This window comes from Lonchura striata, chromosome 3, assembly GCF_046129695.1.
Source record: "Lonchura striata isolate bLonStr1 chromosome 3, bLonStr1.mat, whole genome shotgun sequence".
NCBI classification, from domain to species: domain Eukaryota; kingdom Metazoa; phylum Chordata; class Aves; order Passeriformes; family Estrildidae; genus Lonchura; species Lonchura striata.
The window spans coordinates 113,835,999-113,860,549 of NC_134605.1; the positions used below are offsets into that span (position 1 = coordinate 113,835,999).

At 48.8% G+C, this 24,551-nt stretch overlaps 1 protein-coding gene across 2 annotated transcripts in view; it reads right to left on the reverse strand.

The window, feature by feature from the left end:
• The window catches only part of IFT172 (intraflagellar transport 172), a 37,911-nt gene that overhangs the window by 3,794 nt on the left and 9,566 nt on the right, over positions 1-24,551 (reverse strand). For both annotated transcript variants that reach the window (XM_077782518.1, XM_021545162.2), the window contains exons 12-43: positions 23,595-23,648; positions 22,971-23,074; positions 22,252-22,337; positions 21,663-21,775; positions 19,264-19,431; positions 18,800-18,936; positions 17,872-17,979; positions 17,271-17,355; positions 16,853-16,945; positions 16,447-16,524; positions 15,821-16,069; positions 14,261-14,339; positions 13,744-13,864; positions 13,241-13,385; positions 13,078-13,167; positions 12,577-12,674; positions 12,210-12,345; positions 10,758-10,874; positions 10,048-10,190; positions 9,335-9,428; positions 9,052-9,116; positions 8,741-8,921; positions 7,830-7,939; positions 7,261-7,390; positions 6,579-6,677; positions 6,115-6,224; positions 5,564-5,627; positions 4,868-4,954; positions 2,923-3,039; positions 2,375-2,485; positions 1,437-1,556; positions 21-116 (exon numbers count right to left, since the gene is read on the reverse strand). In XM_077782518.1, coding sequence (XP_077638644.1) covers positions 21-116; positions 1,437-1,556; positions 2,375-2,485; positions 2,923-3,039; positions 4,868-4,954; positions 5,564-5,627; positions 6,115-6,224; positions 6,579-6,677; positions 7,261-7,390; positions 7,830-7,939; positions 8,741-8,921; positions 9,052-9,116; positions 9,335-9,428; positions 10,048-10,190; positions 10,758-10,874; positions 12,210-12,345; positions 12,577-12,674; positions 13,078-13,167; positions 13,241-13,385; positions 13,744-13,864; positions 14,261-14,339; positions 15,821-16,069; positions 16,447-16,524; positions 16,853-16,945; positions 17,271-17,355; positions 17,872-17,979; positions 18,800-18,936; positions 19,264-19,431; positions 21,663-21,775; positions 22,252-22,337; positions 22,971-23,074; positions 23,595-23,648 — 3,588 coding nt within the window. The remainder of the gene's footprint in view (positions 1-20; positions 117-1,436; positions 1,557-2,374; positions 2,486-2,922; positions 3,040-4,867; positions 4,955-5,563; positions 5,628-6,114; positions 6,225-6,578; positions 6,678-7,260; positions 7,391-7,829; positions 7,940-8,740; positions 8,922-9,051; positions 9,117-9,334; positions 9,429-10,047; positions 10,191-10,757; positions 10,875-12,209; positions 12,346-12,576; positions 12,675-13,077; positions 13,168-13,240; positions 13,386-13,743; positions 13,865-14,260; positions 14,340-15,820; positions 16,070-16,446; positions 16,525-16,852; positions 16,946-17,270; positions 17,356-17,871; positions 17,980-18,799; positions 18,937-19,263; positions 19,432-21,662; positions 21,776-22,251; positions 22,338-22,970; positions 23,075-23,594; positions 23,649-24,551) is intronic.

Sequence of the window (24,551 nt, forward strand, 5' to 3'; positions counted from 1 at the left end):
CAGAGGCAGGTAGCTCTTACCTTGGCAGCCATCCCAGCCTCATAGAAAGCCTTGTCTGCAGGGAGCAGATCTGTGTGGCGCAGCAGGGAAATGGACAGCTGGGCAGCCACAGTGTCCTGGGGCACAGAGGACAGCAAAGACACAACAATTCAGCAAAGAGAAAACAGGTTGGAAGGGATCTCATGAGATCACCCCAGACTCACAGCAAGGACTCTGCACCCACACATGTCCTACAGGTAAAAAAGGTCGAAAACCTCAGTCGTGACCCTGAGTTCCCTCACACATGGACTGTCACCTGAGGGCGAAATTCTTCTGCTTTATAAGCCTTGCTATTTTTCACAAGAAGCCACACCCAAACATCCCCCATCTAAGTCACAAACAAGGTGAGGTTGGAAGGCACTGCTGGCTTGACATTGCTGGCATTTCCCAAATCGTGCCCCTAGCCCCAGTCAAAGCAGAAGCAGCTACATGCTTCAAGAACATGCCTAGTCAAGTTTTGACCATCTCGAGGAATGGAGATTCTCCTCTCCAACAAACCCATTCCAGCCACAGTCTCAATACATTTTTTCTTGTATACAATTATGTAAAAATTTTGGAGCAGGGTGAGGAATTGAAGAGTAATTTCACTTTTCTGCTGCCAGATACCCATTGTCACACAAGAACTGTCAAGGCCCCTCCTTCTTCATGGTCCCAGATAGACTGCCCAGCACCTCAACATTCCACAGCTGTGGAGATCTGTACAGGTTTCCAAGACATCAGACTTGGCTCTTGCTGTCTGACATGTCTCTGGACCCCCAACATCCACACATCCACAAGACTAGGAAGTCCCAGCCTTCCCTGTGGCTTTCACTGGGGTTCTTTTCCTTTTCCCTGCCTTCTCCATCACAACTCTAGTACCACATCCATCCAGAGCTCTAGAACAATCCCACATGGATCAAGACTTCAGCAGGGAGGCCAAGAACAAATCCCAGTGCACACGAGACTCCAGAACAGTCACAGGGCCTTGTGATGCCCTCATACAGGTCCATGAACTCCCAAAGGCCCCCAGGAGGCCCAGCACCCAGGACCAGTACCTGCTGAAGCCCTGGGAGCCCAGGAGAGCAGAGAGGAAGCCACATCCCTCTCTTGGGAAGATCAGGGTTTTTGTGATTCCTAATTTTCTACGGGCACCTCCACTCTCACAAGTTGTGCCAAGCACAAGGATCAGCTCCTCCCTGTTTACAGCTCAGCCACAGTGGCTGGGACAGTACCCACGGTACACAGGTAACACCACCTACAGTCCCACCTGCTAGTGGTGGGCTCCCAATTACTGCAGTCCCATCCTCATGCATCCATGATGGGTGATTTGTGAAGTGGAACAGTAACCTCTGAACAGGCCCAAACCTGCAGTTCCCCACTCTGGGTGGTGACCTGGCAGAGGAACTCCAAAGCCTCACCAGCTGCTTCAGGCCCTGCATGGCAGAGCGGGTGGCGCAGTAGTGGGAAATCAGCAGCATCCTCTCAAACTCCTCGTGTGCTGCAGTGTTTGCCTCGCTGGACTTCACTAAGTTTTCACACTGAGAAGAGAAAATGAGAGGAACTGAGAGCAGGAGAGCATGAGGGCACTCTTCATCCACATGAGACAGGGAATTCAGGAGAAAGATCTGAAATATCCAGACACCTCTGGGACTGAGCAAGGGCTGGGCCTCGGGTGCTCTGGATCTGAAAGCACGCTGAAGGAAGGAGGCTGTAGGAGCCAGGGAGAGTCACCAGTACTGCAACAACAGCCAGCACTGGAAGCAGGGGTGACGATGGACAAAGGGAGGAGTTTTCGATTTTGCTTATGCTTGCAGTAGGGACAGAAACAGAGATAAGGCAAGCATGGCTCTGACTGAGGTGTTCTGGATAGGAATGAGGAGCAGAAGGCTCTAAGCATCCATGGGAAGAATGAATATTTTCCAGGCTCAGTAGGTCTATGCTTTCCCCATGCAAGCTGCTGAATGTGGGGTAGGACGAGAAGAGGATGTCACAACAAGGTCCCATGTCGCAGTGACACCTGGAGCTCTGCAAGGGCCAGTGTCCAGACCCACTCCAAGGATTTGGCCTGGAGCATGGGATCTCTTTCTCTGCCTTCTCTTGCTCAGCCATATCCCCTTCCCAGGATCTTGTTTTCCTACTGTCTGCACTGCCAGCTCTTTACTCTTAGCTTGTGTTCTAAAGACACTGTCCATGGCACCTGTCGAGAGAGACTGGTTCTTCCTCCTGGTCACTGGAGACGCCCTGGCTGGAGCTGAGCAGGAGTGGCGAGCAGGCACACTCACCAGTCCCACAGCTCAGCCCAGCTGGAGTACACCCTGGCTGGAGCTGAGCAGAAGCAGTGAGCAGCCACACTCACCAGAGCAAGGAGCACGTCCCGCAGCTCAGCCCAGCTGGAGTACGCCTCGGCACAATTCATGCCAGGCGCATTCACCATCTCCACAAAGAGACGCTTGTAGATGTTGAAATTCTGCAACAGAAAGGAGCCAGGTGTAGAAGGAGACAGATGAGGAGTCAGCAGACTCCAGAGCTCTCCTGCTGCCAAGCACAGGCCAAGAAAACAGCTGCAGAGAGGCAGTGCTGCAGGTCACTGGCTGGAAGGGGGGCTGGGGACAAGGCAGGCAAACAGGGAAGGATTGAAGGATGCTTCCTGCAGCCAGTGCTCTCAGAGAGGCAAATGGTTCCTTCTGTTCTAAACTTGGTGCTCAAGGTACTCAAAACGAACACAAACACTCAACTTCTCCTTCCCATGGAGAACACGCCAGGAGATTTCCTTCAGCCCTCTGGAAGAGCCCACTGCGGGACTGGGCATGCTGAACACAAGGCAATCCCAGCTCAGGCTGGGAGCCTGACTCATGCAGCACATCACAGCACAATGGGCAGCCCACCTGGGGATGCTCTCCTTACCTGTGGGTTGGCAGGTGCTCCATGCTGGATGTACAGGTGCAGGGCTTTGTCCCAGGAGCCCTCACAGATCAGGTGTGTTGCATACAGAGCCACGTACTTCTGCAGGACCTGATAGCTCTGGAGAAGGCACATGGAAAACAGCAGCATGAGACTCATGAACTTGGTGGGGGTGGATTCAGCCATGTGTTCACAACCCCACACACCTGAGCCCCAAAGGCTGGAAGAGGTAATCAGACCCAGACTGTCCTAAGCACACCTGGGGTTTGATTTGGGCCACACTGACACCTTTATCTTGGCTGGATGATGCTGTGCCGACCCTCCACACAAGCAAATACAGCTGTTTTGCAGCTGCCCACCACTTGCCAAAGGGATACTGCCCAACACCTGAAGGATGCAGTACCTCTATTAAGTGTCAACAAGGTTACCAGCTGTAAAGCAGCCCTTAGTCTAACACAGAAAACAACTAAAACCCTGGGTGAAGACATTTGTAATTAACAAAGCTGCTCTAGTCCATTATCTACACGTTGTCACAGCTCCAGGACTGCAGACCACCTTAGAGTGCTCCTCACACCTGTGCTGACCCCATAGACACTGCTGAGGACTGCTGTTGGCCTCAAAGAAATTCAAGTGAGGGAATAACTGCTTCACACATGCATAAATATGGTAATCAGAGGAAGAAAATGGCACAAAATGTGCAATCCTGTTAAAAACTGAGCAATGGAAGCTAGTTTATTATGCAGAAGAAAGACAAGTGTCCCAGCAGATGTCCAGAACTCCAACACCCAGATGGGGTGCTGGTGAAGCACCATGTTCATTATAGCTTGGGAAAAATGTTAAGTCTGGTTTGTGACCTATTTTGATAAATGTACCACTTTTGCTGTATAATCACCGTAGAGCTGAGTCACAGTGATTATATTCTGCACTGGTTACAGAAAAGGGTCATGCCAATGCTCTCTTGGAGGCACGAGCAGACACCAAGGTTTTCTTAGACTCAATGTGGCCTTGTGGTGCCCAATACAACAAACGGAGTCTTTTCCATTAAATGGAGTGTGCAGTTATTCTTTGTAGCTACTGATAAGCAGAATATCAACAGAGGAGCCTCCCAAGAGAACAATGACTTCAACAGAGACCATCTGCATCACAGAGAAGCCCAAGCCTGTGAGACATCAAGTTCACTCTAGTAGAATCCAAACTTAGGTTAATGGAACCAAACTTATAAAACCACAGTCCCAGACATTCCCAGTGCTTTTCCAAGGCTTCAGCTGGCCTGAGTGACAAGTTGTGATGTTCCTATTAACTGCAGATGCTGTTGCCAAGGCTGCCCTGTTATTCTATCTGAACCAGTATCTCACTCCAAAGAACTGCCTGTCCTTAGTTACCTCCATGATCAACAACCTTTTAACCAATAACTGCTTAATAACCAATCACCAATCAATAACCACTGAATACAAACCATCCCTCAAAGTACATCCTGGTAATTGAGAGCTGTCTTCTCCTGTTACTGCCTTGAAAGAGCATTATAAAACAGTTTCATTTTGCTTTTATTCATTTTATTACTCTACTGAGGTAATTTGGCTAGATTCAGGTCAGTAAAACTGAAAAAACATCAGATTTGCTTTCCTGACTAGGATGTCTCATTGTGACTGACACCACCACTCTCAAGAACATAAAGAAAGAAGGCTTTCTTCTACAAATCCCTGTTTCCATGGTACCAATTACTTCCAGCCCAAACAACTCATTTAGCTTCTTCCAATGCTCCATTAATCACAAAATTTAAACACAATATGCTTCCAGGTTCTAGCACTTCCCCACTCAGCCTCACTGGCCACGATGGGGACAGTGGTGTGGTACTTCCTGAGCCCCTGCAGTGGTTCTCCATGCTGCCCACCCACTGCAGGGTTCCAGGACCCCAGGTCTGTCACTGAGGGCTCACAAAAGCACTCACCTGCTTAGCTGCGACCTCCAGGCACTTTTCCCACTGCTCCTGCTTTGCATATATATCCAGAGCTGCCATGACATCAATTCCCACCAGCTGAGGATGCAAACAGCCATAAATTCATTGTGCAGGCCAGGCTTCCTACTCACATCCACACAAGCATCAGGTCACCCATGTCTTTTTTTCCCCACAGTCTCTTCTCCTCCATGGCATGAAATCACAGAGCCTGTGTGACCCACCTTCCACTGAGAGGGACCTGATTAGGCTGAGGAGTTCAGCCCATGTGAACCTTATGAAGGTCAACAAGTGACGGGTGCTGCACCTGGGTCAGAGCAACCCCATGCACAGATGCAGCTTGGGTGGAGAATGGATGGAGGGCAGCCCAGAGAAGGATTTGGGGGTGTTGGTGGACAACAAATTGGACGTGACCTAGCAATGTGTGCTTGGAGCAACCCGGTCTACTGCAAGGTGTCCCTGCCCAAAGCAGGAGGTGGAATGAGCTGAACTTGAGGTAAGCTTTAAAGTCCTTTCCCAGCCAAACCCTTCGATGATTCTGTGGTCTGGCATGCAGTAGCCATGGCTCACAGGCACATACAGACTTCTCACTCATACTCATGTTCAGGCAAAAGGCCCATGAGAAAGGCCCCAGGATCTGCACAGGTCCTGACATCACTCCCTAGACTGGGAGACATCCCAAATACATACCGAATCCACCTTTCCTTGTTTTTTTAAATACTCCTTATAACGCTGGTCTACGTACTCCTCTGACCTGCAGGTAGAAAGAATCCCAGAAGGCAGCAAGACTCATGTTGTGCAGCAGAAGCTGGATTCAGCTTTGGAACTAGCAGACTTGCAGCTGTGCTATGTCTTACTAGCAGGCTGCTGGTGCGCAGATGGATGGGGAAGGAAAGGGTCTAAGTAGCTCTGCACAACATAGTATGTAAGGAGAACAAGGGATCACAGGGCTTTCAAAAGAAAGTGCGTGCACAGAGCTATGGCAAGGGAAAGGGACATAGGAATAGGGGTGAAATCAAATGGGATAACAGTTTCTGTGGGATGTGTGGCAATAGAAAAGTGTCAGAATGTTAAATGGCTTGGGAAGGGTGGCTGTGGAGAATGTACCCTGTTAAGCCTGGGAAAGCCACTATGGGGAGAATTCAGGAAACCTAGGAGCAACAGGACAGGACAGGACAAGGGACCGGCTGGGGGTGGGAGGGGGAACAAGAAGGCTGTAGTTTGCAAAGCTCAGGGCATACCTGGGGTCAAACTCTTTGGCTGTGTGCTTGGCTTTGCTCCATTCCTCCCCTTCAATGAAGGCATCAATAGCTTCTTGGATGAGGTCCAAGTTTAGGTAGAGCTCAGCTGCCTGCAGGGCCAGAGACAGTTCCATGGGAGACAAAACCCCAAGGGTTCCCTGTATCCCAGGCTGAAGCTGGTGCTGGACCACCACACAGACACAAGAGAAAGTCTCTTCCCAAAAGATAAGCCTCTCTTCTGCTTCCTGCCTTCTCCCAAGGCCTGGCTCTCTCACATTTTTCCAGGACTTGATTCATTCCCCTCTTCCATCCTCCCTGAAAATTCTGCACAGCTGACCTCTACATAAGGCCATCCATCCACCCATCACCCCAGGATGTGACCTGACCTCCTTCCCTTGCACAGAACTCTCCCTTCCTATGTCACCACTTCTTCAGCAGCCCTGGGGGCAGGAGCCAGTCCTCACCATGCTGTATTTTTTCATGGCCACCAGCTGAGGAGCCACGGTCCGTGTCACTTCCATGCTCTGTGACTGATCCAAGAATTTCACAGCCAACTCAGCAGCCTGTGAAGAGAAATTGTCAGCAGCTCGATTGATAAAAATGGTGGGAGAGTGGGATGAAGCTGGGAAGTGCTGTCCCAACTAAGAGACTGACAGCTGGAAGCACCTGAATGATGGAGGAAAGGGAGAAATGGCAGGTAATTTTGACAAATCAGAGGAACAAAGCCCAGTTACTTTCACACAGGGGAGAAGATCAGACAAGGACATAATTGTTGTTGAAGTTTGTACAAAGACATGGGTGTGAGTGAGAAGTATGAGCAAGAACACGGCACAAAGGCTGGTGGCATGGAGCACAGGAAGGTGCTCCTCTAGCAAGGGCTCAGTTACAGAGTGCAACTCTGCAGTGCAGGGAGCTGTGGGCACACAGACATGGGCCTGCCACTGGCAGAGGTGCCAGACCAAGGGAGGCAGCACCATGCAGGATAAGCACAGCCTGTCATGGCTCCAAAGGAAACAGCTATGAAAGCTTTCAGCCCTGCAGGCTCTCCTGAGCCCTGCAGTGACACAGATCTCTGAGGTGCACTCAGGCTGGGAAGAGCTCCCAGGCAGAAGAGTAGGTGAAGAGAACCCCAGCCCCTGACAGTACCTTCAGTAAGCACTTCTCCACCAGGACACTGTTGCTAGGATCCCGCACCTTCAGGTAGCAGTCCACTGCCCTGGCGTACTCCCCAGAGCGCTCCCACTCCCGTGCCTGCTCCAGCAGCCCTTCAGCTCCGCTGCAGGAGGAATGCAGGCTGTGAGCAGGACAGGGGTGCTGCCAGAGATCCTGTGGACAGGGTGTAGGGTGTGGGCAGGGAGGTGCACACTACAAGCAAGCAGGGACCTCTGACAGAGCAGCGAATGTGACAGAGAACATGAACAGTGCTGAAGAAAGAACTAACAAAGGCCCCTGGGGAGATGCAATGGCAGTACAGGAGTCCATGGAGATTTGTAAGTGGGGCAAGATGCCATCTGGGAGATCTTGGTTGGCAGAAATAAGATTCCCAGATAAATAAGGAAGGATGATAGGAAACCTATGCAGTAAGAAGCCCGGAGTCCTCAAGAAACAAGTGGATGTCAGGGATCCCATCGGCTGTCTCTGTAAGGCACCAGTAAAATGGCCATGGGGAAGAGCTTCCAGGATATTTCCTGAAGCCTGACCACAGCACTCCTTACCTGGAGCCTTTCTTGCCAGCCTCTCTGCCACACTCCTCCTGCAGCTCTCCCAGTCGACCAGGCATGTATTCCTTGCAGATTCGCAGGGCTTCGCTCCACATGCCGGCCTCCTGTGCAGGCACAATGGGGAGAAGTTTTCACCAGTTCACCAGGACCCCCCACACTCCTGCTATCACATAACACATCTGTCCCCTCATGCAATCTTGCCAGAGAACTGACTAGAAGAAACAACCACAGTAATACCACCCAGTTCTTCAGGGGAACATACTCATCCATTCCAGCTACCTCAGTGGAATAGGCACTTAAGCCTCCAAATGCACCCACTTGTGCTACCCCAAGGACCACCCATAATCTGGCAGGATATATATCCTCCAGAACCATGAGAGAGCAAAGCTATGATATGAAATCCACTGGTTCAGTCTTCAGACCAGAATCCAGTTCCTCTAGAAACCCTGAGTAAATTGTTGCCCTGTTCTTTTGAGTTTTAAAGTTCTTCTAAAAGTTTCTTATGCCTTCTGATATTTACATATTTCTACTGAATTTTCTCACACTGTTCATATAAACAATTATTGTTTTGCATTCTTCTTTGTGGGTGGAGAGAATTGACAGACTGTTGGTTTGACCAGTGTGGTCGGAGAGGTGGCAATTTCACCCTCCAATTGCACTGTCACTTTTGCTATTGTATATATAGTGGAATCAGAAAATAAAGTTTGCTTTTTTGGGTTCTTTTCTTTCCTTTTACATCTAGCCTGCTTCTGTGAGTTATTTCATGTCATAGTGTGAAAGAGTAAATGGCTTCTCTTTGGCTACTGAGTTGACAGGGGGAGCTGGGAGGTGAATTTCACTCCTTCATCTAAATAGGGTTCTTGTCCAGTCAGGAAGGCAATGATGTTGCTACAGACTGCACTCACCTTATAGTACTTGATGGCCAGCTCAGGTCTCTGTGCTCGCAGGAGGAAGGCCTCTGCCTTCTGGAACTCTCTCTGCTCAAAGGCAAACTGTGCCTGTCCCACCAGCACATCAGCCACGCTGTCTGGGTCATGAGCCTCAGCCACACGCTGCGCAGCATCCCAGTTCTGGTTATGCACAAACCTGGGGGATGGGATGTACCAGGGACACGAGATGTAACAACAGGCATGACAAGGAGCAGCCCAGTGCTGGAGAGGCAACCAGGCTGGCATTGCATGGAAAGCAGGCACAGCAGGATGTGGAGGACACATACATCAGCACAGCTTCCTTGGGCTTCCCAGCTTTAATGAACTCTCCTTCAGCCTCTTCAAATTTGCCCTAGAGGAGAAGTGACTTGTTTGCACACCTTCCTGTTCTGGCATCATCACATGACCTCCTCTACTCACAGCAAGGCAGGGAGCATTTCACTGTCCTCATGGAGCCCTTTGGAAATGCAGGGACTGAAGCCAGAACTGTGACTGCTGCAGCAGCCCAGGGACACCTGCTCAGTTATCTGAGGGACTAGAGAACTTGCACCTGTTCCAGGGGAAAATTACCTCATCTTCTAGGAACATGGCATATTTTAAGTGGATGTCTGGCATCTTCTGCTTCATGGAGAGGCGGGCCAGTTCAAAAGCAAATTCAAAGACCCTGCAATGAAAGAGAGAAGGACTCTGTGCTGTGTGTATGCCTTCATCAAGAACAAGACATCAAGTAGAGCACAAGACACTGGGAGAGGAGAGAGAGGAATACAGGGGGTTCCAAGTGAATTAGCACTGTCTGTTCCTCCTGTTCCTGACCAGGAGCTTTTAGAGTCCCCACTAAGGAAATTTGACTCCTTCACACCTGCTATTAGAGCCCAAAGCAGGAGCCAAGAGATGTGGGAGCCTCAGAAGAGTCATAATTAATGCCCATACAGGCAGACACCTGGCCAGTTGCAGAGCAGGGCCAAAGCTGTTGTTGCAGACAATTACTTCTGGTGACACAAGGACTACCTCCTCTCATGCTCAGAGACTCTCACAAGCCTTCCTCTGCAGAGGCTGAAGGACAAACTGCATTTGCCTGCCAGCTCAGACTTGGCATTTGAGAAACTGACACAAAGATGAGAAGTGGGATGTGTCAAGGATGTGGAAGGCCTGTGTGAAGCACTGTGAGGTGGGAAGACATGTCATTTTCTGGATTTGCAGCTACCTTGTGCACACAGCTACTTTGGCCCACATGTTTTTCTCTGGTTAGGCAGAGGGGAGGGAGGTGTTGGGCACCTGCGTACCCGCTGTCTGTTGCATGGTCAATGGCCATCTCCAGAAGTTCAAATTTGCTGAGGAGTTTCACAGCTGCCTCTCCACCCAGGCTCTTTGCCCACAGATAGGCCACGTGCTTATGGGAGTTCGCACCCCCGTATGCCTTGGCCACCTGTCCAAAGCAAAGGAAGAACCCAGTGTATGTTTCACCTTCAGCAGATTGAGCCCCTCTCACGTGCTGCCTGCCAGCAGGAGGGAGCACCAAAACCATGTGTTCCCTCCCGACAAACCCTTCTGCAACCACCACTGCACTGGCGAGGAGGACAGTAAGACAAAGGCATATATGGCACAGCAGCAGCTGCTGCCTCAGCACGGCCACATCACTGCTGGGACAGCAGAAGTGAACCCAGCATTCCATGGCCACACTGAGGAGAGCAGTGCTGGGGGACTGTGGCCAGCGCAACACCTCTGAGGTACAACAGGATGCAGTGATCAGGGGCAGGGCAGTGCCTCGAGGAAGGCAGCCCAGCAGAAAGGACAAGAGTCAAACCCTGCTTTTGGACTGCAATGCTGCAGACTGGGAGGCCCACAGGCCTCCAGGGCTGGGGCAGTTCTGCGGCTGGGTGGTGTACACCAAATGTTCTGACTTTGCAGTGCACAGAAACAAAGCAATTTCCACCAGGATCCCACAGCCAGAACCTGACCTCTGCACAGGTGGGGAGCTGTGAATGACCATTACCCTGTATGCCTCTTCCCACATGTCATTCACTCTGTACATGTTCACGGTGGTCTTCCAGTCTTTGGCTTGCAGGTAGTGGTACTCAGCCTCCTGCAAGCGCCCCTCTGCCTCCAGCTCCTGCAGTCGGAGGCAATAAGACAGTGACACTTGTGCTGGTGCATTCCCCCCTTCTCCTTCACAGGCTGCAGTGTGGTCTGAGAAATGCTTGGCCTTGGCCTTGAAAACACCACCTGCGCTCAGCTCTTCCTGAACTTATCAGAAACACTGCCTTGCTCCCAGGAACTGCCTGCTATCTAATGTGCTTCTGTTTTCCTTATGACCAGACTTGGAAAACATTCCTCTTGCCTGAATAGCACAACATTCCTGTTCTCACACTTTCTAAGAAAATGCCAATCCAAAACTCTGGCCAGGATGAAATTTGTTATGACTGAAACCCTTGTGACCCTATAAACAGCAGTCCAAAATGAGACTCTTTTGAGCTGTCCTGGGACCACAGTGGGCGGTGACCAGCAACCTCCCTCTGTGGGGGGACACCTCTCAGAGCCAAAACCCTCAGGTTTGCTGTTCTTGGAGGACTGCCAAAACACAATGTGTCCTGGGCCAATAGGTCATTCCTTGAGGCCTGATCCTTCACCCACTGGGAGATGCAAAGGCCTCCAAAGGAGGATTTCAGTGACCTCTGGGGTGAATTTTTCACAGGTATCTTGTAGGCACTGCCTCTTTCTGTCTAGGTGCATAAAGATGCACATATGCTATAGCAAATCAGGGAGAAATGTGTCTTTCTTAGATGTTTAAGTATCTTGGATATCTAAGTAAGTTAGGCCTGTAAGTAAGGTTAAGTTATAGTTATAAACTTACTTAAATGCTGCTAAGTGTTGTTCTTTTGCTAAGTTGTTAAACAGAAGTTATAAGCTAAGTGTTGCTAAGTGTTACTTTTCTGCTGAGTTGCTAAGTGTAACTTCAAAGTTATAAGTCAGGCTAAATGCTCTTGTTATTCCTCTGTTAGATTGTTAAGACTAAGCTATAAATTAAGTTAGGTGTCAATTAAATGTTTTCCTATGTTAAACTGTTAAGTCTTAAGGTACAAGTTAAATTAAAGTACTCTTACATTTGAGTGTTTGGCTGTGTTCCTTTTTATCCTTGCCCACACTATCTTTTGTCTCTCACACACACACACTCCCTCACAGATAGTTCTTAGCTAATTTCTTTTTTGATTGCCTGGGTTTTATTTGGTTTTGTTGTTGCTTGTTTTTGCTTGTTGTCCCTTAGCTGTCCTGTAAGTAGCAGAGTGAATCTTGACAACAAACTTCTTGTGCTTTGATGCTTAATATTAAACCTGACTTTTGCTCATACCCTTTTCACTGATTTTTTAAGTGATCTCAAACCCTCATCCGTAACAACAATCTTGCCCCTGCTTGATTTAGCTGATCCCCTGCCATGAGATACACTCACCTTGCCCAGGTGCAGGTGAGTATCTCCAAGTAAGTCCTTGTGGTACTTTGCTACCAGGCAAACCATCTCATCATACATCTTACACTTCTTGTACATGGTGATAGCCAGATCAGGTTCATTCACAGTGATGTACAGCCTGGCAACATGAGCACATCCAAACAGCTCAGCCAAGGACACGACCAGTCCCTGAAATCTTTCCACAGCCTGAAATATCAGCTTCAGTTCCCCACGTGTGGAGAAAGTTCTTCTGACCATTCCAAACCCCAGTCCCAAATTCTCCTCCTAACCCAGGAAAGGGCTTCTCCTTGCTACAGCAAATTTTTCAGGGCTCAGCCTTGGGCTGACACCAGTACTGGAAGCAACTCACCTCTCAGCTTCTTTGTACTTGCCCTGTCTCTCCATCTCCTGGGCCTGGGTTATGTACAGAACAGCCACCTCCTCCCGGCTCATGCACTTGAGTGCCAGCTGCCAAAAGGAACACACGGGGGAGAAAGGAACAGCAATTTCCTGACATGTGACAGTGAAAAAGGGGAAAACACATTTCCTTCCTATCTGACAAACAGGTATCTGTGCTATATGCTCTGCAAAGAATGGGCAGTTATTTGTCACTGTCACAAAGCACACAGGACCAGCTCCCAGAGAGGGCCATTTGTGTCAGAGGTGAACCCACACGGGGCTGGGAGAGAGAGAAGGACAGGTCAGGGTGGGAACATTTGACTTCTTGCTGGCTACTGCATGTCCCTACACACATATCTGGGAAGAGTACTGGTGGATCAGGTATTGCTGCACAAGGCACTCCACATCCTGATGGAAGACACATCTCACCAAGTGGGGTGAGCTTCACAGAAGCTTTGGCTTCTGACTCTACCTTGTGAGCCTGTTCCCAGAGCCCGGCCTGTGTGTACATGTCGATGGCATCCTTGGTCTGCCCTCCTTTGATGTACAGTTCCTCTGCAACCTGCCAGGCAAAGGCCACACTCAATACAGCCAAGGGACACACAGAGCAGTGGTGACTGTGTCTGGGGCCTCACCTGATACTCCTGTAAAGATGCATAATGCTGGGCAATCTTGAGGTAATATTTGGCTGCTGCCTGTTTGTCCTGCAAGTCCAAAATGTAGATGGCCTTCTTCCACTGCCGGGCTCCCAAAGCTGCCTCGAGGGCCTTAATTGAGCACCTGGAACCAAACCCATCAGTCTTTAGAGCCAGGCAGCAGGCATCTCCTCTAGCTACACTGTGCCAGGGAGACTAGAGTGCTCTGCTGCCTGATTCAGTTAGAGCAGCATAAAGCAGCTGAGTAACTGGCACTGCTAAGGGTGAAAGAACTGGGACAGCAGAGAAGTGCAATCAGCACTCTTAAGACCTTAGGAGACATGTGGGAAGGCATCAATGGCTGGTGCACACAAGCAAGCAGGGCACAGCTAAGCAGGGCAGTGGGGGTTCACTCAGGCAAACCCTCTGCTGAGAGAGGCAAAGGTATCAACTTCACGCCCTGCCAGTACACTGCTGCTTATACAGCCTTCTCCTACTCCCACCTGGCTTCTATGTAGTGGTTAATAGCAGCATCCAGCTGTTTCTGCTGCACCAGATAGTCTCCCCAGGCCTCCTCCAGCTTCACAACTTCTGCAGGAAATGCCAGGCGAGCCAGCTCCACGGCTGTAAGGGGACACAAGAGCTGCAATGCTGAGGCCAGCAGGGAAGCAGAACTGTGGGGCAAACATGGGCCTTGGATCTGGCACAGGAGGAGGGGAATGGTGACTGTCTAAGCCACTCCAGTTCCAATGTGTTACCCAGCAGCCTAGACCCTGTGGAGAGCTGGGCCAAACCCATGCTGGTGCAGTCAGCATGGTCAAGGCCTTGGGAACAAGACACTCTCCTGGGACTGCATGTGCAAGTACAACTATGTGAAAATACAGTGAATGATATGATAGGTGGAAGCTGCAGAACATCCAGGCACCTCCAGGCCCCAGGGCAATATTTCATGCTGCCACCAGGCCAGAGTAGCCAGGCTCCTGCTGGAGATGAGAGGGAGGAACATACTAAGCGTGGTACCTTTCAGGAAGGCACTGCCCTTGCCGTAGCACTCCAGAGCCTTTCGTGGGTTCCCAACCTTCTCGAACAGGTCTCCAGCCTAGTGACAGATACAAGCTGCCAGTTTCCAGAGCTACCACCTCCCCACATCATCAGACCCTACCAGTTCCATGCACACTCCTGCACCAGCTCTGCCTTCCCAACTAACTGAAGTGTATGGGATTAAAGAACTACAGGAAAGACAGCATGTGCCAAGACCATTGTCCTTTCTGCTGACTGACCCCAGCACAACCATCCTGGAAGACCAACGGCTCATTCCCTTCAGTATTTGAATGGTGGCAAGACCACATAGAAAGAACTGTAAAAACAGAGCAAGTATATACCAGCCTTTCCTCTATTTATCCACCTCTGACAACCTGCACAGTAGAAGTTGCCTGAGTTTGTAGTGATGCCCTCACATCATCTTATTTAATGGTTTTTGACAAACTCTGCCTCCTGATTTGTCTAATAATTTTTGGACTATTTATACTTTTGATAACAACATCCAGTAGCTGGGAGCTCCAGTTATTCTTTCAACTGAAAGCTTAAGAAAAGATGACAGGTTTGAAAAAGTACAAAGTTGTCTTGTGTCGAAATGAAATGGCCAGAAAAGCTGAAGATAAATTGAGACTAGAGAAATGTAATTTATAAAGGAGACATAAAACAAGCTAACAAAAACCAGTATTTTTTTTTCATGCAACATCAAACTGAACTGGGTAACTCATAGCCAAAATTGTAACTTAAAATATGCATGTGGTTCAAGCAATAATTTGACAAGCTCATGGAAGTAAAATCTATCAAGAGCTCTTAAACACGGAAGTAGAGCTGTTCAGGAACATTACAGGCTGCAAACTGCTGGACCCCATGAAAACACACGAGGGGATGTGCCACCTTCTATTTGCCTGCCCTGTTCCTTATTTTCCTTTCTTAAGCAGCTGCCAGAGGCCACTGTTGGCCAGAATACTGACTGTGGGCAGACTCAGCGCTGCTTTCTTACATTAATATGATGTGCTGTGGAAGAAACACCCTTTGGTTTTAAAACTGTCACCTCACAATAAGTTATCAATTTTTGGTGTTATTAGAGAATAATCACATCCCTTCTTTATGATATTCATGGCTCTACAGTCTTCATCTCGTTTGTTTTGATTCCTTAACTTTTCCATTTAGGCTATCCTTATGCTGTATTTTATCCTGATATGAGGAACCACTGACACTTCCACAGTGATATCAAGTTTTCAGTTTGATTCACAATTCTGCTCCTGTTGATTCCCATCTTCCTTGACTATTACTGACACTATATTCTGGAGACATGCTGCCAATCAGATGTGAACTTCCTCCTGATTAATAACAGTAATTCTACACCTCACCCATGTACAATGGCTATAGTGAGGATTTCCTCATAAATGTTAACTGCAACCTCCTGAAGGCAGAATTACCTCTGCTGCCTTCCAGCCCAGTCCCCCCTGCGTCTCACAGGTGGAGAGGATAGGGCAGCAGCCCCAGTGCCCTCCAGCAGAAAGCCCAGTGGGAAGAGGCATTCACCTGTTCATACAGTTCCCCTCTGATCAGTGCTGTGGAGATTCTATCGATGACATCCATGTTGGTGAGTAGCTCGTCCCTGCTCATGACTAGCCGTGCTGCTTTGGCTGGCAGCCCTGACCGCAGATACAAGCTGATGGCTGCCAGGTAGTCACCCTGTCCCTCCTGGACCTCCCCAGCCTTCTCCTCCTGATGAGTATCCAGCAGCCACTGGTAGTAATCCCGACGCAACTTCTCCAGCATTGGGTGTCCCTATGCAGAAATACAGAACTAGTAGACCTGGGGAGGATGAGATATTGTCCAGCTCATCCTGCAGGCTCTGAGCACCTGGTCACATCACCAGGCCTCTTGTTGCCCAGTTATCAGAAACTACAATGCCAACCCTGAGTATCATGGCACTACCCATTCTTTTTTGAAGCCACAGATACTCTTAAAGCAATTTCAATAGCTTTTCCCCCTGTCCATCCAGGTCTGTACTTACACCAGTGCAATCTTCCCTTCTATTTGGAGCCCTTCTAAGCAGAAGCAAGGTAGGGCAGGTGAAAAGAACACAGACCCTGAGTGGACTCCCAACTAGAAGATTTATCAAGCAAGACCAGCCTATAGCCCAGTGCAGCAACATTCTGTACCTTGGCCTTGGCCACCTCAATGCATTCATCCCACATGTGCAGCTCCTGGTACATGTCCATGGCCTCCTCTGGGGCATTCTGTGTTGGAAAGCAAAGTGTTAACCTGAAGGCTCCAGGTTAGGAGCAGACACTGCCATGGAGCTCTCACAGCAGGCAGGGTTAGATGTGCAGGAAACACTTGGAAAAGTGTGGTGTCTCCTTTACTTCAATATACATCCTCCCTCACACTCTTCATACATCTCAGTGTAATCCCACACCTCAGAACAAGGAATACTTTTTCTACTTCAAGGACAAAACTCTTTTCTTAAGAACAAGCAACATCCTCCTTTCATCTTACACCAGAGGGCACACACTTCCCCACTCAGAAATAAAGATAACCTTTTCCACTCCTTGTTCCTTTACTCACTTGTTCCAGAAAGATCATCTCTGCCAGCTTGTAGTTCTTGTCCAGCATGGCCAAGCGGGCCCGCACCAGGTAATGGTCTGTGCCATCCCCACCCTGCAGACAACAGCAGCAAGCTCAGTTTGCTGAGGGAAAGAACAGGCTCTAGGATGGAACATGGAGGGGACTGCAAGTGGAGGCTGGGTCACTACAGAAATTAAAGACAGTTGAGAATCACAGCAGTAATAAGCCAGGACAGTATAAAATGGCCAGCCTTGAGAGGGACCTGGCAGCTGTGGACAGAAGACAATGTCACCAGTTTCTACACGAAGAGATACTGGTCTGTAACATGACACTGGTGAGCAAAGACACAGAAGATAATGTGCATGCAAGTATTTACAGGCAAACTGCTGCTCTGCAGAGCATGAAAAATTTGACTTACATGCTCCTGAGCTGCCTGGTCAGCAATTACATTGGTTTCATGCAGAAATCGAGCCTTTGCTATGTTTCCCAGAGCTGCAAAGCACCTGGAAAATGCAAACCAGTTAGTCAATACCTAGGTTTTGTTGCCCACTTTTGGTCCAAGATAAGAAAATCAGAAACCAGGCAGCAAACTCAGCTCCCAGGGAGAGGTGGGGTGGCCCTGCTTCAAGAGAAGCATTTTGCCAAGACCTGTGTTCAGATGTGCTTTCTAGCCCTGCTCCAAGGGAGAATCCGGGAACATGACCAAGGCTCATGTTTCACCTCCCCAGGCTTCAGCCATGCCTCAAGCTTATTCATGCCTGTCAGCTGTCTGAGTCCTTGCTATATACAGTTTTGGGCTGCCATCAACAACAATTTATGTTATAGACAGAGGTCTTCCCAGCCCTGGTTCTGGCATTACCATCTGGGATGAAAAGGTAAAGCCATGGCCTAGCATAGAGAACACATAAATCTCTAGTGCAGGGAATATTCCAGATTATACTCAGAGCCACATCTTTAGCTGGACCCTGGTTTCTGGGATTCAGCAAAGAGCATGTTGAAGCCATGAAGATGTGATGTACCTCTCTGCAATGTGCAGTTGTCTTGCTTCCAAAGCCAGTCTGCTGAGGGTTTTCCACATGGCTTCAGTCTCTGTGGACATTTCCAGTGTCTCCAAAAATGCAGCAGCCCTTGAGACAGAGAGATTTGTAGATTTTCAGTGACAGAAGAGCTCTCTGAAGAAAATCCCAGACTGAGACAGGAGCTTCCTAACCAGAGTGGTACTGAAACCTAAGCCAGCTGGGTGTGCCCAGCTCTGAAAAGTACAGTGTAAGGACAGCGCTGAACACAGATCCTGACAGAGCAGGGAGAAATTCAGTCATCTAGCTTATTCCTACCTGGGCTAAGGTACTTAGAGGCAGATGATCAGCAGAAGGCTGTAGCAGCGTGGGACAAATCTAAAGTGCTTTGTCTGATACAAATCCCTACCGAGAAAGTCTCTGAAGACACAACAGTGCTATGAACATTTGAAGTTTTCTCCCTTGGTCACTTTTAAAAGCCCTCTAAGTGTCAGCAGTACCCAGGGGGCTGCCATGACCACTTCAGTCAGTTTTCACTCTGCACAGCTCCTAGATTTTTCCATGATACTGCTACCACCCCTAGAAGTGCAGCAGTAAAAGCACCCAAGCACTACTTCACATCTAGCTGCTCTGGAGACACTCTTATTCACTGCAATTAATTGACAGCTACCTTCAGCAAAGCCCTGTTCGTGTCTGTGGAACCAGACTGGCCAGTCTTTCCCTGAGTTTGAAACCACAGAACTGCAAGGCAGCAAAAGCTGAAAAATCTCTCTGATGTTCATTATAGCCAGACCTGGCACCAACATCATGCTGAGAATCTGAAGTTCAGCTCTGGAAAGCTGTGCTGCTGCTGTTTGTGGGTCTTTGATTTCCAGGTCCTGGCATATGATACGATCTACCTGCCATCCCCACTGGCGTATCCAGCACTTACCTGTGATAATCCCCATCATCAACGGCAGTTCCAAACTCTATGAGGCCTTCATCCAGGGTGTAGGGCACAGTGTTCACCCCTTCAGATACTATCACTTCAGTCTTTCCATCATTCCTTTCCAAGCCTACGATATCCCCCTAGAAAGAGTAACAGCTGTCAATACTCCCCTGCTCATCTGAAGTGTGTGGGGTTTCAGGGGTGTGAGGGCAGCACTGCAACAGCTCTGCCAGACACGATTCTTCTGAATGAGCTCACACTGAGCACTGAGCCATGAAGCAACTCCTTGCTCCATCTTCTGCCAGAAATGTCTGCCACAAAGCTGACAAATGAGCTTGTATTTTGTCCATAAGAAACTGACAGTTCCCTTCTGTCTCCCTTCTGCCATACCACCCTTGCTACTCCCACACACCTGAGGAAAAAGAAAAACAAACTGCAGGAGGCAACCGAAGTCTCCAGAGTTTTACCTTCAGAGGAAACATGGTGACTCGCTCTGGAGCATCAATGTTATACCAAATGCAGAGACTGTTTCTGTTCTGAGCAACCACCACATCACTGCCCGGGACCCACTGCACGTAGGAGCAATAGTTCAGAATGGTCGTCTTGGTGCTGCTCTCAATGTCAAAGAGCTGCAGCTGGAGGAGGCAAAGGAGAACAGGCTCAGCTGGGCTTGTGGCTGGGCTACAAGCTCACACAAACATTGCAGGAACAGCTGAGCAAGCATCTTGGAAACAGACATCACCCATCAGGAAACAGACTTTTTCCAAGACATACATCCTAAAATTTCATACTTATTTACACACTCCTGTAAGACCTTTTTAAACCCTTGCAGCATTTTAAGCTCTTGCCTCCCTTAGAGCTTGGCACAGACATACATAAACCTTGTTCTACTTCAGTTCCCTCTCAGCTGCAGAGCTGGAACAGGAAAATGGGCTCAGAAGTCCTTCATGGAAACAAACTAAGGGACCAAGAAGTGGCTTCCTCTGCAAATTTGGGCTCAACTCTCCATCCCAGGCACAGTCCTATTGCAATGACTACTATTAATAAGGTGAGAGGTCAGTTGTTTGTAGAACACAACTGTTTGGAAGGTGTAACCTGACATATGGCATAACTTTGCTATATATAAGATATCTTGTGACTGAAAAGTCCCAGACTGTCTCTATTCCTTCTTCCTAGAGAAGATGAGAAAAAGAAGAGAACAGTGCTAGTCTCATGACACACCGATCAAAGGAGAACAAGAATGTCCTTGTTTCAGTCTGTACCAAAATGGCTGGAGAAATCATAGAACCCCAGAATGATTTGGGTTGGAACAGACCTTAAAATTATCTTGTTGCAACTCCCTGCCATAGGCAGGGACACCTTTCACTAGACCAGGTTGCTCTAAGTCCTGTCCAACCTGGCCTTGAACACTTCCAGGGATGAGGCAGCCACAGCTTCTCTGAACAACTTGTGCCAGGGCACCCTCACAGGGGAGAATTTCTCCCCAGTATCCCATCTAACCCTGCTCTCTAGCAGTGGGAAGCCACTCCCCCTTATCCTCTCACTCCAGGCTCTTGTCCAAAGCTCCTCTCCAGCTCTTTTGGAGGCCCTTTAGGCACTGGAAAGGGCTCTAAGGTCTCCCTGGAGCCTTCTCTTCTCCAGGATGAACAATCACAATTCTTTCAGCCTTTCCTCATAGGAGAGGTGTTGCAGGCCTCTGACTATCACTGTGGCCTCCTCTGGACTTGCTCCAGCAGCTCCATGTCCGTCCTGTGCTGGGACCCTACATCTGGAAGCCACAGATGGAGGTCTCACCTCAACAGGGCAGAGGAACAGAGCCCACCCTCCCCTGCTATCCTCACTGTGGGATTGGTTCAGGACACAACTTATGCTTGGCCTTGTTGCATCTCAAGAGATTCCCATGGGCACAGCTGAGAGCTTGTTCAGGTTCCTCTGGATGGCCCTGTCCTTCAGGTGTGTCATTCCATCCTCAGCTTGGTGTCATCTGCAGGCTTGCTGAGGGTGTACTCAATCCCTTCATTTGTATAATTAATGAAGATATAAAATAGTACTGTCCCAGTACAGACCCCTGAGGGGCACTGCTTGTCACTGATGTCCACCAGGACTCTGAGCTGTGGTCACTTCCCTCTGGATGTGAATGTTCACCCAGTTCCTTATCCAGCAGACAGTCCACCATCAAATCCATCTTTCTCCAGTTCAGAGAGAAGGATGTTGTGGGGGACTGTGTGAAAAGCTTTACAGACATCTAGATAAAAGACATCCATAGCCCTTCCCTTGCTCACTGATGGAGTGTCTCCATCAGAGAAGGCCATTGGGTCGGTCAGGCAGGACTTGCTGTTGGTGAAGCCATGCTGGCTTCCTGAATGACCTCCCCTGGTCGTCCTGAATCACCTTCCCATTCTCCATATACCTTAGCACTGCTTCTAGGGAGATCTGTTCCATTATCTTCCAAGCCCCAGAGATGAGCCTACCAGGTCAGTAGTTCCCAGGGTCCTCCTTCCTACTCCTTTTAAGGATGGGGTACCATGTTCTCCTTTTTCCAGTCACTGCAGCTTCACCTGACTGACATGACTTTTGAATACCACAGACATATGTACTGCAGAAGAACCTATGATTTTCATTGTCAGGCGTGAGGAGAAGAAACAAGATGCCCAGTAACTAAGTTCAGCATTAGCTATGACTCAAGAATGCAGCACTGCCAGCTCATGCAATCTGGACATGGTCAATCTTCCCCAAAGGAGCATAAGCAAAAAATCAGGAGTATTTCAGATGTGCTTCTCACCTCCCTCCCCCGATTCAGGCATATCTGTCTCTACCTCTCCCCACACATGCCATCCTGCCACACGGCCTGAGATGCCTGCCTCACCCTCATCTTCTTGTCCCTGAAGAGCAATTTGTGGCCTGTTTCATTGAGCTCCAGCCAATCGATCCTGCTGTCATGACTGATTGTGCCAGTGTTGTAGCCACCAACAAGGTCCACTTGGGAAGGAAAGAAAGGAAACAGTGTAAGTACCTGATGTACCTCAAAGCGCTTAACACCCACAGCTGTGCCAGGGGAATCAGATGCCTGGGACCTATTTAGGACAAAGACACTGGGACATGGACGCCAAAAAGCAGTAGTTTGATGCCTTCTCACCAGTAGCAGCTCTCTCCTACTGTCTGCAAGCATGCACAGCTCATGGGCAGTGCAGGCAACACAGAGTCTGGGTCCAGGACACAGTCACACACACCCATGGCTGTGTTCATGACAGGTAGAATCCTGTCCAAAGTAGGACAGCCTGGTTTCCAGTGGATTGCTGCTAGGCAGAGGGAATACAAAGGGGAACTTCAAGAATCTGCTGCTTGGAAGAGGGAATGCACAGAGGACCTTCAGGGATGTGCTGCCTGGCACAAAAATGAAAAGGAATAAGGAAGGCTGGCAAAATACAGGGAAGGGGAAGGAGGGTTACACTCACCTGTGGCTATAGTCTTGATGTCTATCAGGTAAGCCAGCCTCTTGTTCTCATCCACACCTCGCTGCTGTCTCTCATTGATTCGGACACTGTGATTTGAAGGGAATTACTATTACCTTCACTACTCCCAAAATTCACATTTGAATCACAGAGTCTCTCCCTGACTTCCCTGCAGTGTTCCTGAGCACATGGAGATTCTGGCAGCTCTCTGACCTGTGACACCTGCCCAGTAACTATAGCTGCCTCAAGTGAGAACAATGCTTTCTGATCCATGGCTTCCCCCCAAAGCTGCCCCTCTGGTTCCGGAGTCCCCAGTAACACATTAGTTACATTGCTCTGAGCAGCCCATGATCATTCCTCCTCCTGAATCAGAACATGAGGTATAGAATTTTAGAGGGACAGAGGAGGTCCTGCTGGCAATTGGGTCCCTAATGATGCTGTACCAGGACCAGCTGGATGCAGAGCTGCCTGAGAACATGCACAGAAGTTCAGCAACAGCCATGGCAGGTTGCACCAAGATCAGAGGAAAAGAGGCTCTTGTGCTTCTAAAACCTGACAGCCACTAATCTGGCAACTAACTGGTCCATGTGAGAAGTGGGTGTCTGGGGGCTGCATGCTACAGTGTGGGACATCTCCAGAGTTATGTATCTGATCTCACTTTACTAACTGCCTTAGTAAACGTAGTAAATGTTACATCTGCCTAAGGCAGATGTAACCATTACCTGACCAGATGAGGGTTCACAAACTCTGTGCGGACAGACCCCAGAATGTCATTGCTTCCGTATTCCACTAGTGTCAGCTCTCCAGCATTAAAAATCATGCAGACCTGATGGCGAGAAGGAAATACACTTTTAGAGTAAAGCAACAGAAACACTCACACCTACCGGTGAGGGGTACAGGAAAGAACTCTGCTGCACACAAGTCTAAATTTAAATACTCTGGGATGACTAAGGAGCTGTTCTTGTCTTCTTGTTGTGACTGACAGTTTTTCCTCAAGACTGGGGATTTTAACTGTGGGCCTATCAGTCTTGCAGGAGTCAAGCTCTCCCCATGACAGCTGTATTCTGTATCTCTAACATAATCTCTGGCCATTGATCTTTTACTGTTTCTCTCTCCTTCAGGGTTATGACTTATATAACTCGTCAGTCCACACACCAAGTTTGTTCTGTACCTGTCATGTGGAAAAGGCATGTACAAGGAAGAAGCAGATTGAGATCTGCATGAAGAAATCTAGGAAACTGCTGAGAAACAGGGTTTTTCCAGAAATGCAGGTGACACTTTTCTTGCTGGTGCACACAGAGCTTTACACACTATCCATGAGGAGCGTTCTGTTCCATCCTACTTACGTTCTCATTGTCAAAGAAGAACTTCTCATTCCCCCCAGATCCTTGCCAGGCCACCTACAAAGCAATGCACGGGGTGAGGCTGACAGGCTGACAGCTCCACCAGCACCAGCCTGAAGATGATGGGGTCCTCTGTCCAGCTTTTGGTTCCCATAACAGACAGCATGACTTACACGGCACAATGGATCATATTCCATTCCTTTAGCTGCCAACACTGCTTTTCAGTCATTCCCAGCTTGCAAATTCCACATGCTCCTCTCCTTTCTTTAGACTCAGCTTCACACATCAGCTCTCTTTGTATAGTACATTACTGCCTTCCGAACAAGAGGCCTTTATGGCACCAAGGTACTTCCTCTATCCTATCCTTCACAGGCCCTTCTCCACCTTCCCAGACCAGCTTTATTACAAAAAGCACCCAAACAGCTCCTCTGCCTCTGTTAATCATAGCCACAGAATCACTGCTACCACTTGTGGGAGCAGAATCTCCTCACCACATGTAGCTGAAATCCTTTTTTTAGGGTCACTCTAGCAATGGCTGATCAGCACAGTGCCAGTGGGAGAATAACTGATTGGAAATTCGCATAGAGCACTGGATAATACAATAGCTGCTGTGGGAACAACAGACAAGTGACCAGAGAAGCAGAAAACTGAAAACCAAGGCTACAGCAGTCCTCTTCCTTCATGGAGTGCAAACTCCAACTTACTGCTTCAAAGGAACTGCAGTGAGACAGCAAGAGAGTAAACGGACATCTCACAGCCTTGCTCTTTTTGAGAAGTGTGTATAGCTGTGCAATCTAAAGAAAAACTCAGTACAGTAAGATGCAGAGAAAGATGGGAGCTTCATTCTGGCCAAATTCTTAGTTATATTACCAAGTATCAGCATTCTCCAGCACACACCTCCAGTCAGAGCTCCTGCTCCAAGAGAGATTAATTAGCTCACCGTCAGTCTGATTAAAGTTG